At 62.0% G+C, this 15402-nt stretch overlaps 1 protein-coding gene across 1 annotated transcript; it reads left to right on the top strand.

Annotated features, from left to right (window-relative positions):
• The first annotated feature begins 11463 nt into the window (after positions 1-11463).
• On the top strand, positions 11464-13411 carry LIF (LIF interleukin 6 family cytokine). The gene is made up of 2 exons (XM_068989633.1): positions 11464-11667; positions 12404-13411. Exons 1-2 carry the CDS (start codon positions 11464-11466, stop codon positions 12812-12814), a joined length of 615 nt encoding a protein of 204 aa, XP_068845734.1. The 3' UTR covers positions 12815-13411.
• The last annotated feature ends 1991 nt before the right edge of the window (positions 13412-15402 follow it).

Below are 15402 nucleotides of genomic sequence, written 5' to 3'. Positions count from 1 at the left end.
TCCAAGCCCCCTCCCCAAGCTGAATGTGGTCTTTGGCGCCCCCTTGTGGCCCGCGCCCCCGCCATCCCAGGTGCTCAGCAGGGCGCGCGCCCCTCCAGGAGCCCCCCTGCCTGCCACCTCCCGCGCCAGGGCTGACGGCCTCTTCGGCCTACCCTCCGTTCCCAGCCCCCCGCATCTCTGCCCACTTCCTCAATCCCCCAATCCCGCCCTGCCCAGCCCTCGGGGAGGTACTGACCCAGTCAGGCGGACCTGGGACTGATGGTGCCTCGGCCACGGTGCCTGCTGCCCGCTGGTCAGTGGGGGGCGCTGCAGCCCGCGGCTTGGAGCTGAGCTCTGCGACTGAGTGCTGGAGACCTCGGGGCGGTGAGCTGGGGACTTGGCCCTCACCTGCGCTGGGCCCAGCTTTGCAGGACTCCTGGGAGGATTTCTCTACCCTCCACCACCCCACCTTGTAGTCCACGCCTCAGAGAGCCTTTCCAGCTCCTTTGAGACCGATGGCCTTCTTCTTAGGCCGGTTTTACAGATGGGGAAACTGAGACTCCTAAAACCTTTCTGGCACCCTCACAGCTAATCAGGACTAAAACCCAGGCTTCTGGACTCCTTGTCTGGGACCCGAGGGAAGCAAGCAGCTCACCTGGCTGTTGGGGATGTGTCACTAACTTGCTGTGTGGCCTTGAAAAAGTCACTTCCTCTCTCTGGGTCCCACCTGTGACATCTTAACTCATGCATGCTAAGTCATTTTAGTTGTGTTCAACTCTTCGTGACCCCATGGACCGTAGCCTGCCAGACTCCTCTGTCCATGGGATTCTCCAGGCAAGAATACTGGAGTGGATTGCCATACCCGCCTGCAGGGGATCTTCCCAACCCTGAGAGGCAACCCTTATGTCGCCTGAATTGGCAGTGGGTTCTTCACTAGTGCCACCTGGGAAGCACCTTTAACAGCTCAGATAATAATAATGTCAGTCACTCAGGCCTGTCTTTGGTGCCTGCTCGGGTTTTCCAGAGGGCAATTGCTAACCTCACAGGTTGCAATTGTCCTGATTTATGCTTGGACAATCCAGTGGACAGAGGAGCCTGGTAGGCTACAGTCCATGGGGCCGCAAAGAGTCAGACAGGACTGAGCGACTTCACTTTGACCTACTTTGTCCTTATGCTCTTGGAACTGGGGTCTGAGCAATGAGGTCACCTGCCTGAGGTCATGAGTGGCCGAGCTAGGACTGCACTTCGGCCTGGCTGATCACAGAGACCACCAACCTCACACCCCTGCAGCCTCATCGTTCCGACCTTTTCCCTTTACAAGTGAGGGCGCAGAGGAAGAGGAAGCCAGGACGGTCCTTCAGCTCCCCAGGCTAATGGCGCTTTAGGAGGCAGGTGGGCTCTTGGTGGGGACCCTAAGGGTGGGGATCTACAGGCCACCGTCTTCCTTCTGAGGGCCCCCTGCTGTCACCCTGCTGGCCAGAGTGGGCTCTGGGGAGACCACAGCCACTGAGGGAGGGGCTTGTAGGATTCTGGCTCTGTAGACAGTTCACTGTGATCCGGGGGCAGACTCGGTCCCACCCAGAAAGGGAGGAAGCGGAAACAGGGTCTGGGGCGGGGCGGGGGTGGAGGAGGCCCGGTTGGGCAGGAGATCAGAGCAGGATTGTGTCATGGAGTCCTGCAGCTGATAAGCAGCTGAGCGGCGGTTCAGACAGAAGGAAGGGCTCCCTGGGGTGGGGATGGGGCTGAGACTCATCCTAGGGACCCCCTGGCCCCTTGCTGCCCGTGAGCCCTGGACCACAGCTGGCCTCCTGCTCCAGTTTGAGGGAGGTTGTGGGGGTCTTGGGGTGGAGAGCTATCTCCATCACACCCTGGGTGACCTCAGGCAAATCCCTCTCTGAGCCTCAGTTTCCATGTATGTAAAATCAGGGTTCAAAGGTCTCCCGTGGGAATAGGGGTCCGGGCTGTAGATAACCAGAGAGTTTTGTGGGCGCTTTGCTTGCTTGGGGGAGACAGTGGGACGGACGCTCATGAAGGCTTGTGGGGTCTGCGCTGGGCCAGCCACGGGCCCCAGGAAGCGGAGGACGCGGAGCTAGAGTGGCCCACGTGTGCGGGGCGGGCTGGGGGGCGGTGCCGGCTGGCTGGCGGTTGCGAGAGGATGCAGGGGCGGCCTGGCCCTCCCCTACCTGGTCCCGTCCGCCCTCCCCTGACTTCAGGGAGCGCAGCTCCTCTTCTCTCTCCAGGAGAGCAGTTCGGGCCCAGCTGGGCCTCGTCCCCTCCGTCCTCCCCGCCCGCTGGGACTGGGCTTCTCCGCTCTTTCCATCTTATCACCCGGCCCGAGTCTCACATCACCTCCCACCCACCATCCTCTGGACGCTTCCTCAGTCCCCACAGGCGCCCAGGGACGGTTCGGGGAGAGGGCCCGGCCGCTTCCCTGACATCATCTCTGGGGTCGGGTCAGGGTGGCCCAGCGAGCTGGAGCTCGGCCGGGGGAGGGAGGCGGGGCTCCACCTCAGGGCGGCCGTTTCAGGCCGAGTGGGTCTGCGGAACGGCTTCCTGTCCTGTTTATGGCCTGCGAGTTCAGGAAATCACTGAGCGAAATAGCCTCAGCCCCCCACCCCCGACCCCACCCTGCCCCCCAACCTCGGCCCCGCGATTATTTAATAGGAGCCGAGCTGTGGTCTCTCTCTCTTTTGGAAAATCCAGTGGGAGAAGGAAGCTGTCAGCTCAGCTCTGACCTCAGCTTTGTCCCTGAGCCAAAAGTCAGGGTGGCCAGGGCAGGGGGCGGCGCTGGGGCGGGGTGGGGAGGAAACAGCTGCTGGTGGCCCCGTGACGCGACGCGAGGCCGCCGCACGGTTCCCAGGGGCGGGGGCTGGCGGGTGCGGAGCAGGGGCGCTGGAGACGCGCTCGGGGGTGCGCGCACGCACGCCCCACTCGTGTCCAGAGCCGCCCCACTCGTGTCCAGAGACCCCTGCCACGCACAGACCCGCACAGACTCATACAGGCTCCGGGCACACGGCGACACACACACGAGCGGAATCACACAGGGGCTCAGCCAGGGGTGGGTGGTGGGCCCACCCCGGCTCCCTCCCAGCCCCCCTCACACACACAGGGCCAGACGCAGCCCGAGGCAGAGGTGCAGACGCACAAGGGGTCTCACCAGACACACACACACCCACGTGCCTGCGAATGCCCACCCAGGCCGGGAGACACAGACCCACGCGGAGCCCGGCGGGCACTCCCAGGCACAGGCTGGGCCTCTGGGGCTGGGGGCCACACTATCCACTCTTTATGACCCCATCGTCCGTAACCTGCCAGGCTCCTCTGCCCATGGGATTCTCCAGGCAAGAGTACTGGAGTGGGTCGCCACTTCCTTCTCCAGGGGATCCTCGAGACCCAGGGTTCAAACCCTGGTCTCCTGCGTGGCAGGCAGATTCTTTACTGTTTGAGGGCTGACGGTAGCCCCTGAGGGCCGCCCTGGATTCAGACCCGCTGCGTGCCCCTCCCGCTGCCTGAGGCAAAGGATGAAGGGGTCTGCGGCTGACGAGGAGGGGCCTGTGACTGTTCTGGGGCCCCAGCCGGGCGGGGCGGGGCGGGGCGGGGCGCCCCGGGGTCTGAGGCTGCGGAAGGGAGCGGGTGGTGAGAGGAGAGGGCCTTTGTCCCTGCACCGGCACCGGTGATGCCAGGCCTCCACCCACGCCCCCACCTTGAACACCCGCCCAACCCCACCCTACCTGCGGCACCTCCTGCCACTCCTGGTCCGCAAGGGACGGCTGCGGAGGAGTAAGTCTGGGGCCCCATGCTGCCAGCTGCCTAGTGACCGTGGGCAAGTCACTCCTCAGCCCTTCAGGGCCTGGCTTTCATCATCGGTACCAGCGGCTTGCAAACGTTTTTGACTGCGACCCACAGTTAGAAACACTTTGCACCTTGCAACCAGAGGTGATGCACGCTATGACACACACAGGCAACGGGGAGAAAAGTTTCACAGAGCAGCGCTTGCCCTTGCTCTGGGCGATGCCCAGTGACTTCGCTATTCCATTTTCTTCTGAAAGTGCTGGCGCCAACTCTGTAGATGGAATCCGTCATCTACTAAGAGGCAGAGATCTACAGTGGGGAAATACTGCTCTTTCTCTCTGCCTGTGATGGTCTCAAGCTAGTTTGAAACTCAGGGAGAACCTGGGGGAGGCCAAAGTGCTTGCAGAGGCTAGCATACCACATCCATGAAGGGCTGATGCAAGAACAGTCTGGGAGGAGAGATACCCATTCTCCAGATGGACACAAGGAGGACAGGGCCCCAAGCACAGTTAGGCCCCGTGCAACTTGGCATGGACCCCGGAGGCAAGGCTCTGACCCTGCTGATGATCAGAGCTCTGTGGGCTGCTGCTTCCCTTGCAATTTCTATCAGAATTGAAGAAAAAAAAATGCAGTCACTCTGATTCACCTCCAGGGGGGTGATTCCTGACGCAGAACCGGTCAGGAAATGTCAGGGTGATGCTGGGGGCAGTTGGCAGGAGACCGGGGTGGTTTCTAGCTCCTGCTCAGCTCCCGAGGGTACGTGGCTGGCCCCTGACCAAGACTTGATGGGATGAGGGTGAGAAGAGCAGACTAGAGGCCCTGGTGCTGGACCTCAAGTGCCCCAAAGACAGCTGGAAGGGAAGTACCGCTTATCTCCAAGGCGGGAAGTATTCCTGTCCCCCCGCGGAGGCTCTGGGAGGTTGCCTGTTCCCCCAAGGATCCATGCCACGCTCTGCGTACTGAGAGGTCCCATGAGCCCTCCTTGGCTTAACTCTCAGACCACAGGTGGTACACTGATCCCCAGACCCAGGCACAACCCAAGCCCCTGACTCAGGCTGGGGTTTGAGCCCCTCCTGTGTCCATTGCAGAACTCTGGTGAGAAAAGCTGCCACGTGGCAGGCGCCGTGTGTTTCCCACTTAACATCCCCATGACCGACCCATGAGCCCAGTATTACAGCATTCCCACTCCCAGTGGGGGAACGGAGACTCAGAGAAAGCCAGTCGCCCCAGGTCACACAGTGACCTGCAGTGTGGGCAGGGTTCAAATACAAGCTTGCCTGGCTCTAAGCCACACCCTTACCATGGGTACCAGAACCACCCGGGGCCCCAGAGGGCCCAAGGTGACTTGTAAAACTGAGCCAGAAGCCACGGGCATGTACCTGAGAGCTTACGTGAGAGTCTGTGGACGGTGGAGGCGGGCGGCCCCGCAGGTGTAGTTACTAATACGTCCTCCTTTCTCAAGTGCCAAATAACAAGGTGCTTTTGCCTTTGGGGACAGGAAACCCAACTGCCAGGGCTGTGCCAGGAATCCCTGGACTTCTCCTGTCTCCTCTGGCTGCCCTCGCCAGCCCTGGTCCCAGGTCACTCCCTCTGACCCCCAGCTTCCTTGCCTGGGCCCATCTGACTGCCCTGTGCTCGTTTCCCAGGTGGAAGCATCAAGACGAGGAGCGGGGCGTGCGCTGATGCTGACAGCAGCTGCTGGGTTTCAGAGAACTGAGATCTGAGCTGGGGACAGGGAAGAGATATGGGAAGGGAGGAGGGGGGCTGGCCCGGGGGGTGGAGGTGGCCCAGAGGACTCAGTTTCTGGGTCACTAGTCTCGGGGAATTCCCCGATGCCCAGCGAGCTGCTTACCTGGTGAGTAACTGCTGCTGGCTGCCCACACAGGATGCCTGGCTGCAAGGGTACCTCCCTGCCAACCCCTGCCAATGGCCACTGCCACGCTGCCCTCTCCCCTGAATGCCCCGGGGCCCAGGAAAGAGACAGACAGGCAGGGTGCTGTCCCCCGCCCCCGCAACTCCCCCCTCCCCAGGGCTCTGCAGGGGGCGGCTGGTGATTCAAGCCCCTCTGAGCTGAGCTATGTCTCCTTCCTTCTCGGATGGGGCCGGGGGGTGAATCAGCTCCTGGGGGCGGTGAGGCCAGGTCAGCTGCTGTTTCTTCAGCTCAGGCCTGGGATGGGGGTGGTCAGGGGCCAGGATGGGCTATAGGGAGAGAGAGCCCACCGCCATGCCACCCCCCGCCCAACAACCCATCTGATCTTCTTCGGGCATCCCGGAAGCTGGAGGCTCAAGTTTGTTTTGCTTCTGTTATCCATTAGGAGAGAATCAACAGGCTCCTCTCCTGTCCCGCATTCCCCCTTTAGCCCTGGAGCATGCCTGAGTTTCCTCATCTGTAAAATGGGGACAAGAACAGGGAGGCAATAAGGAGGAATGATGCTGACAAGTAAAGGGGCTTGCTGGGTGGCCAGACCTGCAGTGAGCCTGAGCCTAGAGAGCAAACCCACAGCATAGATGCCATTGTACCCATTTTACAGATGAATAAACTGAGGCCAGGAGGTGGTCACTTCCTCAAAGTCTCTAAACTCAACACTGGCAGAGCCAAACCTCTAACCCGAGTGTGACTGAGGCTGAAGTCCACGCTGCCAACCCACAGACTTCACGTCTTTTCAGCACAAGAGACTTGGCACAGACAGCTTTTGGAAACTAAAATGCTTTTAAAAAATACTTAGCATCTACTCTGATGTAACCCCTAGCCAGGTGCCTTCAGGAGTCCAAATGGAGGATCAGACCCTATCCAAGCACTCAAACAGCGAGGAATGAGTCTTGTTCCCATTTGAAAGGAGAACGGGCAGGATGAGGCAGATTCAGCCGGTCTGGGCTGTGAGAGGCCAGGAGAGGCTTCCTGGAAGAAGCGGCCCAAGTGCAGCCCACCAGTCCTCACTCCCCTCTCAGTGTGAGGGGCTGCCGGCATCCATGCGGCCCTCTTTCAGGCCAGAGGCTGGGGGCCCAGGCCCGGTTCTCTGTGCAGCTCCGGGTGAGTGCCTTCACCTCTCTGAGCCTCAGTTTCCCCGTCGGAAAAATAAGACATCTGACATTCTAAGGCTTGTGGCTGGTGAGTGAGAATCAACAGAAAAGGAGGGGGCTGGTGGCTAAAGCGAGTGGGAGAGAAATTGCCCCGAGGGGCCCGGGGAGGCCCCAGGCCAGCCCTGGACTTGGTTCTCGGAGAAAGGAGATGAGCAGGTGGATGGCGCGGCCGCCCAGAGGAGCATCCCCCAGCCCCAGCCGTGTGGGCCCGAGTGTCCCCCTCACCCAAGGCCGGTCAGATCCCCAGCAGGCCCAGTGGTGCAGGAGCAGGACAGGCTGGGGATGAAGTCACAGCTGGAAGGGGCCGGGCTGGGGCTGCCACTCCAGGGTGGGGCCTGGGGTCACGACCCTGGGAGCAGGCGGCCAAGAAGGGAGGCTGCCTTCCGTGAGGGAGCTGGGGTGGGGGGGAGACACACACACAGCAGCGCAGAGAGGGAGGGAAGAAAACAAACTCCAGGAGACCAAGCCGCCTGGAGCGCGGCCTGGGCTGCCGATTCCCAGGGACCGCGGCCACGTTGCAGGCGGCTCCGAGACCCTGCTCGGCCTTCGTCCCGAGAGGCCCGGCGCAGGTGGTGGCCGGACATGGACGGGAGAGGGAGGCTGGGCCTGGGGTGCCGAGGGGCCCGGAACACTTGGGGAGCACGGACCAAGTCAGGTACCGTGAGAGGGGAAACTGAGGCAGGGGGAGGGGGCCCGTCAGGGCGTGGGGGTGGTGGTGAAGTGTCTTGCAGACTCGGCCCCACTTCCTGTTTCCTGTAGGGTGGGGCTGAGATGACATGGCGTTCGGCGGGGGGTGTTTTCGAGGGCTGAGAGGGGGAGGTCTGGGTAGCCAGAGTCCGCTGGGAAGGAGGTTGGAGGGACGGGGCCCAGAAGGCAGCAGGGCAGGAAGGAGACTCAGGGCACCTAGTGAGAGACTTGGGGAACTAGAGGATCCAGAGATGGGGGCCTCAAATGCACTTGGGGGTCCCCATCCAAAGAGTCAGGCAGAGTCAGACGACAGGGGTCTGGGAGATGGGGGGTGCATGTGATCCTGAGTGGTTAGGTCCTTGTGCAGGAGAGACTCGGGGTGGGGCGGTGATGAGAGGGAGGTGACCTGGGATGTCCTGGGGTGTACACGCACCCCAAAGCAGGTGTCGGAGTGGGGTTAAGTGCCAGGCGGGGCCTCCTGCGGCCCCCAGGGGAGACACAAGGTGCAGAGAGGACAGGGAGGGGAAGGAAGGCCAGTGTGGGCCCTGCCGGCCTCCTCCCCCCGCTGGGAAGTGCCCGCTGGGACGGGCAGTTTTATCAGCCCCACGTCCAGGCCCTGCTGGGAGAGGGAGCGGGAGGAAGCAGTCTGGAGAGGGCAGGGCGTGTGTGGGGGGAGGGGGCATGGCAGCTGCAGGAGGGCTCGTCCTGGCACGAAGCGGGAGGAAGGAACGCGTGGCTGGGCAGGTCCGGGATGTGGCAAGAGGCGGGAGCTGGGGGCACCAGGCTGGGGGTTGAGGGGGTTGGTTGAGGGAACTGGGAGCCAAGGAAAGGCTGCAGGCCTCCCTGGCCTTGGAGAACCAACTCTCCCGCCCCGCTCGCTGCTCAGGGTCAGATGGGAGGGCTGTGGTGGATCCCAGGGGCAGGAGGATCTCCTGGGACGGGGGCGCCCCTGGCAATTTTTGGGACAGTGTGGCCCCAGATGTGTGCCTGGCTGGCACTCCCCGACCTCTGTTTTTTCTGTTTTGAATGCTTTTTAATGGGGAGGGGTTGCCATGCTCTTTCTCCCTAGTCCTCACCTTTCCTTCCTGCCCCTCATTCATTTCCGAACCTACCAGCCACCAAAGACACAAGAATCTGTGACTCTGCCTAAGAGGCTCCGGAAGCGCCTTTAGGGGGCCATCACCCTGCTCTGAGCCCCAAGGGCCCTCCAAGTTGCTTCTGTTCTCCCCTACCATCTCTCTGCATCCCGAGGAGCAAGCCCGGGTTCAATTGGCTAAGTCTCTGCCTCAAATGTCCTTTCAACATGGAAATGCAGGACCACCCTCCCCAGAAGGGAGCCGAGAGGTTAGGCAAACGCCAGACACACCACACTTTCCCTGAAGCTCCTCCCCAGGGTCTCCCCAGAGAAGGCAGTCACAGTAGCCCCTCAGCTTTCATCTTGCCAGCCCCTCCTGGGCGCCACCGGTGGTCAGCAGCGCCTGCTTGCTGATGGCGCTCAGGAGGCCTGACTGTGTGGGACCCTGGGCAACCTGTCCCCTTGGGAGCCCCGCTTTGCCCGGTGGCAGCGGGCAGGATGGAGGAGGCCATCCCCGCGGTGGCTTCCAGGGCCCACGTTCAGTTTCGCTTTATTGCCGTCTAAAGTCCACGCCAGGGCCCCAGCCCCTCTTCCTGGAACCTCCTTCTCAGCCAAGCCCCAGCCTGCCTCCTCCCCACTGCCCCCCTCCAAACCCCTTGACCAGGGGGCTGCAGGTGTCAGCTCCCATCTCCTTGCCTAGTTTCAAGCCACCTCCCCAAACCCAGGTGAGTCAGGATTGTCTGGGGCGCCCACTTCCCCGGGGGAGGGGGGACCCTGATGACTCGGGGACCCTCCCTCCCCTCCCCATCTTCAAACAAGTCCCAGGGCAAGCCGCTCAGGAAAACCGCAGGGTGTTTTGTTGAAGAGTTCATTATAATTTTATCAATCAAATTCTTAGAAGAGGGAAAAAGTCTGCTCTCCCCACCCTCCCCCCTCACTGCCCCCCCTTCACTCTCACTTTCTTCCATTCATAATTTCCTATGATGCACCTCAAACAACTTCCTGGACCGGGGATCCCTGCTAAATATAGCTGTTTCTCTCTCTGTCTTACAACACAGGCTCCAGTATATAAATCAGGCAAATTCCCCATTCGAGCATGAACCTCTGAAAACTGCCGGCATCTAAGGTCTCCTTCAAGGCCCTCTGGAGTGCAGCCCATAATGAAGGTTTTGGCGGCAGGTAAATCCACCCGCCCCCCGCCCCGGGCTGGCTTCCGCCGGGAGCCCCGGCCGCGGGCGCCGCGGCAAACTTGGGGCCCCTGGCGAACGCGAGCGGGACACCCACCCGCCGCAGACACACGGACACTTGGGGCGCCCGCGCAGCCGGGAGCCCGGGGCCGCCGGAGGCGCCGAGTAGCGGCGGCCGCCGGGGGCGAGCGCGGGCACATGGTCCCCGCACCGCGCGCCCAGCCCGCCCGGGGCCCCGCAGGTTGGCGGGCCAGGCAGGGGGCGCCGCTGCCTTCCTCCTCTTCCTCCCCGCCGCTGCTCTTCCCGCTCAGCTTTCTTCGGGATTCACCCTCCCTCTTTTCTTTCTTTTTCTTTCTTTCCGCTTTCTTTTCCAACCGCGTCCCCGGCTGCTCCCTGGGAGGGGCGCCGGCCGCCCGAGCAGCTCGCAAACTCCGGCCCGGCACGGGAGCAGGTGCCGCCTCCATCTGCTAGAGCCCGGAAAGCTGTGGTCTGCGCTAGGTGAGGCCGGGGTGTGGGGCACCCTCGCCCCCCTGCCAGCCATCCTGGGGCCTGAGCCCTGCCTGGAGATGCTAGGAGGCACAGGGGACCCAGAAGTGAAGTCGAGGCTGCACTGTCCCAGCCGAGGAACGGGCTCCAGAGCGCCTCCCCTGCCTCCAGTCTCCTTGCTTCTCCAACTCTCACAGGTCCCCCGACCCCAGCCCTTGCCGCAGGGTCATCAGGAACACAGAGGGGGGTGGGTGGCAAGCAGGGGCCCCCTGCCCTCCTTGGCGGGGAGGGGCGCTCCTGGACAGGCCTGGACAGCTCTCCCCTCTCCCTCTCACCTTTCACTTCCCTCCCTCCCCCGCCCACCTGGCTGCCTGCGACCTTTTCCCTTTTTTTCTTTCCTGGTTGCACCATTCCCTCTCCCTCTCGAAGGCTCTGGGGGCATCTGTGGAAGCCCAGGATTCTCCTTGTCCTAACCCGCAACCTGGGACGGGGACCGGTGAACAAGAGTGTGGGGGTGGGGGTGGGGGGTGGAGCGCGGAGGCCAGGAGCAGTGGGCAGCCAGGAAGGGAGGCTCTGAAGGATGCCCTGGCGCTGGAGGACGGGGCAGAGTTGCAGCCCTGGGGTGGAGTCCAGGGTCCCAGATAGGAGACTGGCCATATCTGGAGGAGGACCACAGAGAAGCTGGGGAAAGGTGACAGGATCAGGGGAAAAGGGCCCAGTGAGCCCACATCACCGAGACAAGTTTGGGAGATGAGGGTCAGCAGAAACTCCCGCTCCCTGTGGGCCTGGTGGGAGCCCGCACTGGGAGACAAGAGCATGAAGTGACACAGGAATCTGGGCCTTCCTGGGGAGATAGGGACTGATCTTTTCCTTGAGACCTGGGGCGTTGGCCCCTCCTGGCAGAGGCCTGGATGGTTGGTATCACTCTGAACCCGGTTCCCAGCTGATAGGAACAGCTCATGTCCTGTCCCCTCAGGAGACAGCAGGGAGTGATAAATGGGGAGATTTAGCGATCTGGGGAGGTAAATGCAGGGACATCACCAAAATCAGAAACCACCAGGTCTGGAGAAGAGAGAGCTGGAGCCTGAGAGGGGAAGATCTCCGCAGGACCAGAGTTGCAGCCTCTCCCCCAAGCTGGCTTGCCCACCGCTGCCCGCCACCCCCCGCTCCCTGCTCATGGCTCTCCACCTCTTGTCTGCAGGAGTCGTGCCCCTGCTGCTGGTTCTGCACTGGAAACATGGGGCCGGGAGCCCCCTTCCCATCACCCCGGTCAATGCCACCTGCGCCACCCGCCATCCCTGTCCCAGCAACCTCATGAACCAGATCAGAAACCAGCTGGGACAACTCAACAGCAGTGCCAACAGCCTCTTTATCCTCTATGTAAGTCTCCCCCTCAGGGTGCCGAGGAACAAGGCAGGGAGGGGCTGGGCTTTGCAAGCAGGGACCTTGGCTGGTGCAGCTGGTCAGAGAAGGGAAGGGTGTGTGGTTTTGTCCCACCGCACCCAGATCCCCCCCAGCTTTCTCCCCATCCCTCGGCCGAGGCCCGGCCTCTTTCCCTGGGTGCCAAGGTAGATGGGGGGCCAGAGGCGCCTGGAGAAGAGGCGGCAGGCAGGGCTGGCACTTGTAGCGTTGGGATTGGTCCACCTGGTGGAGGGAGGCAGATGAGAGACAGAGAGGGAGGCGGTGGAAGGGACTGGGAGGTGCTGTTGAAAGAGATGGCGGGCTGTGGGTGACGGGGTGCGGAGCCGCCCAGGAAGAGGGTGAGCACGGTGGGTGAAAGGGCAAGTGTATGTGGTGCACACGGCTGGAGGTGAGACTGGGTGTTTCCCGCCTCTCCCTTGTGGTCCTGATGATGGTGAGGAGGAGGGTGCCTCCTTGCGTGGGATAGAGGCTGGATGCTTTACCAAGTGCATTCACGCCCACTGCTACTTCTGGCTCTTGGGACAGTCCCGAGATGCCTGCAGGGCAAGTGATTGGGTTCTCAAGCCTGTGTGTGTGTGTGTGTATTGGGGGGGGCGACACTGACGCCCAAGGGCTGACCACAGGCTGGGCGGCAGGGCTGGAGCAGCCGTCCCTGCCTCCCACTTCACCGCCCCTCTGCCCCTCTGCTCCTCAGTACACGGCCCAGGGGGAGCCCTTCCCCAACAACCTGGACAAGCTGTGCAGCCCCAACGTGACCGACTTCCCGCCCTTCCACGCCAACGGCACGGAGAAGGCCCGGCTGGTGGAGCTGTATCGCATCATCGCGTACCTGGGCGCCTCCCTGGGCAACATCACGCGGGACCAGAAGGTCCTCAACCCCTACGCCCACGGCCTGCACAGCAAGCTGAACGCCACGGCTGATGTCCTGCGGGGCCTGCTCAGCAACGTGCTCTGCCGCTTGTGCAGCAAGTACCACGTGAGCCATGTGGATGTGACCTACGGCCCTGACACCTCGGGCAAGGACATCTTCCAGAAGAAGAAGCTGGGCTGTCAGCTCCTGGGGAAGTACAAGCAGGTCATTGCCGTGCTGGCTCAGGCCTTCTAGACGGGAGGTCTTAGATAGTAGGGGACTCTCCAACTGTGGCCGTGGCCCAGAGCACCGCCAGACCTGAGTGGGGGCCCCTGGCAGACCCCAGGGGGGGTTCCTGGCCGGTCCACTCCCCTTCAGGGTGGGCCGCCACGATGCCGAGCAGAGCTAGAACTCCCAGAGGCAGAGCCTATATGTGGTGCCAACTAGAAAGGAAGGTGCCCCTTCTTCTGGGAGGCTGCAGCCAGGCACGGGCTGGGTTTTGGCCCCCGACTTGTCCCCTTGGCCAGGGTCTTCGTGAGCAAACCGCACAAGTTGTCTTTGGCGACCCTGACCACGGGACAAGACAGCAGGGGTTGGGGGCACTAACCCGCACCCCCCACACACAAGCAGAATGACCACCATCAGTGCCTTGGCTGACCTTAAACAGTCTGGTTGGAGCTCAGGCAGCCCGGAGGGGCTGGGATCCGGAAGGACCCTTGGCTCCTACTGGTATGGCGAGTTGGAACGGGAGCTGTGGTTTGAGATGCTGCCTTACTTGGGTGAGACTGGGGAGTTCAGGCCTACAGCTCTCAGGTGGAAGTTTCCAGAAGGAGGCCACTTGGCCCTCCAGGCTCTCGGGAAGGCAGAGAGAGGCCACATGCAGGCCGGGGAAGGAAGAGAGGCCCTTGAAAGGCTTGATGGGCTCCCCTTCCTTGAGCCCAAAGTCTGTCCTGCCATCCTCGCTGGCTGCGGGGTTTAGGGGCTGGACCTGGAGGTGGGGTGTGTGGGGGCGGGCAGGTTGGAAAGTCAGGTGAGGAGGTTCTGAGGGGATCCAGAGTCTTGTGGGCGAGGGTGTGCGGATGGAGTAGGTCAGAGTGGCAGCTCCCATCTGAGGCCCACTGAGGCCCCGTGAGGTCACACAGAGGTACACCAGGGGCACCAGAGGCCATCCGTCACTGGTCCCTGGGGCAGGGGGATGGTGGCAGTTGGGGTCAGGGTCTCAGGAAGCCTGAGAGCCGAGAGCGCCATGTGCCTGACTCAGCATGATTGTCTATTTATTTTGATGCCCTATTTATATTAACTTATTGGTGCTTCAGATGGCAAAAGTTCACCCCCTTTCCCTGTTCCCCTTTCTCCAAGGGAAATAATATGAAGGCTCCTCCTATGGGAGCTGGGGGCCAGGCCTTCGCAGGACCTGGTCTGGAAGTCAAAGATGTTACAAGGTAGGGTGAGCCTTACGGGTGAAGCTCAGAGAAGGGTTAGGAGCTGAGAGCACTGGTCAGTCTGGGTGGGCGGCGGGCAGGGGACCCGACGGCAACCCCCATTGCAACTGTGACCGGCTCTGGGGGCCGTCATGTTCCTTGGCTCCAAGGGGCTCATTTAACACTGCGTTCTCGGTGCCCCTGGGACTGTGCTGCTGGAGGCAACCTTCACGGCGGAGACAAAGCCCTGGGCAAGGCAAGCTGCCGCTGTTTCTTTTGCCCTGGCCACCTCTAGACCAGCAGTCAAGCGGCCCCGGAACCGTCCTGACCAGTACCCAGTGAGAGGCGCCTTCTCTGGTGGCCTGAACACCCGCAGAGGGCGAGGGGGCCTGGCTGCCTCTCGGGAAGCCGGGGCGGCCCCGGGGAGGAGGCCCCTGCTCTGGGGAGGAGGACGAGGAGGCCCCGGGACGCAGACCAGGAAGCTGTGGTCCCTCCTGCCCCACCTCCCCCCACACCCCCACCCATGTCTGGGTTCCCAGGCAGGGAACCCGATCCTGTTCCTTTGTGCCGGGGCCAGGCGCGCCGAGCAACGCCCTCCGGTCTGGGAGCTGGGGCAGCTGCTAAGATCAGGGTTCTGGCTTCTTCTCAAACCCTGAGTGGGGCGGCAAGCCTTGCCGTTCAGCCAGCATGATTATGGTACTTTTGCACTCACTTTGCACCTCTCTGTCACCTCTAAGCACTTTACCTGTGCCCAGTGCCCCTCGGAATGGCAAGGTGGGCAGGCGGCAGGCAGGACCCAAGACCCGGGGTTGGGGTTAGAGGTGGGAGTTGCCCGTCCCATTGGCAAGACTTTTGCGGCGGGTGGCAGAGCAGACCACGTGTTTTCCAACACCGTTTTAATGAGGGTCACCTCCAGCCTTGTCCAGGATCTCAGCCTGTTGTCCCCCCCATCACTCTGCTCCTCCTGTGAATGTTGTTCGAAAGACTTGGGGCCACCTGGCCTCCCGTCATCTCATCACCCCTGGACACAGACTCCCGGCGCCGGGCAGCCTCTGAGGCTCCAGGGGCCAGCAATTCACCCCACTCCCACCCCTCCCCAGGCCCGGCCCCGGCTCTGCCTCTCACCCGCACCCCCCAGCCTCAGTGCTCTTTGCAGACCCCATCTGGCAGATGGGCACCCACTTTGCACAGCATCTCTGAATTTTGGAGCCTTTGTATGGGAAAAGCTTGGCAGGGCAGGAAGCTGTCCACGTCCTCCTTCATTTCATCTGCTGGTTTTGCCCTGCACCTGTATCCTGGGTCACGACCCCAGCCCGCAGAGGAGAGGGCAGCAGGTGGGACTGTCGTTTTTGTTTTTTTGCAGTTGACTGAAAGAATGGTATTGGGGACCTTATTTATTTAAAAAAGAAATTTAAAATGAGA

Source organism: Capricornis sumatraensis, chromosome 17 (genome assembly GCF_032405125.1).
Source record: "Capricornis sumatraensis isolate serow.1 chromosome 17, serow.2, whole genome shotgun sequence".
In the NCBI taxonomy this organism is placed as follows: Eukaryota; Metazoa; Chordata; class Mammalia; order Artiodactyla; family Bovidae; genus Capricornis; species Capricornis sumatraensis.
Note: the sequence above shows the minus strand (reverse complement) of the source record. Positions and strands in the feature narration are given on the sequence as shown.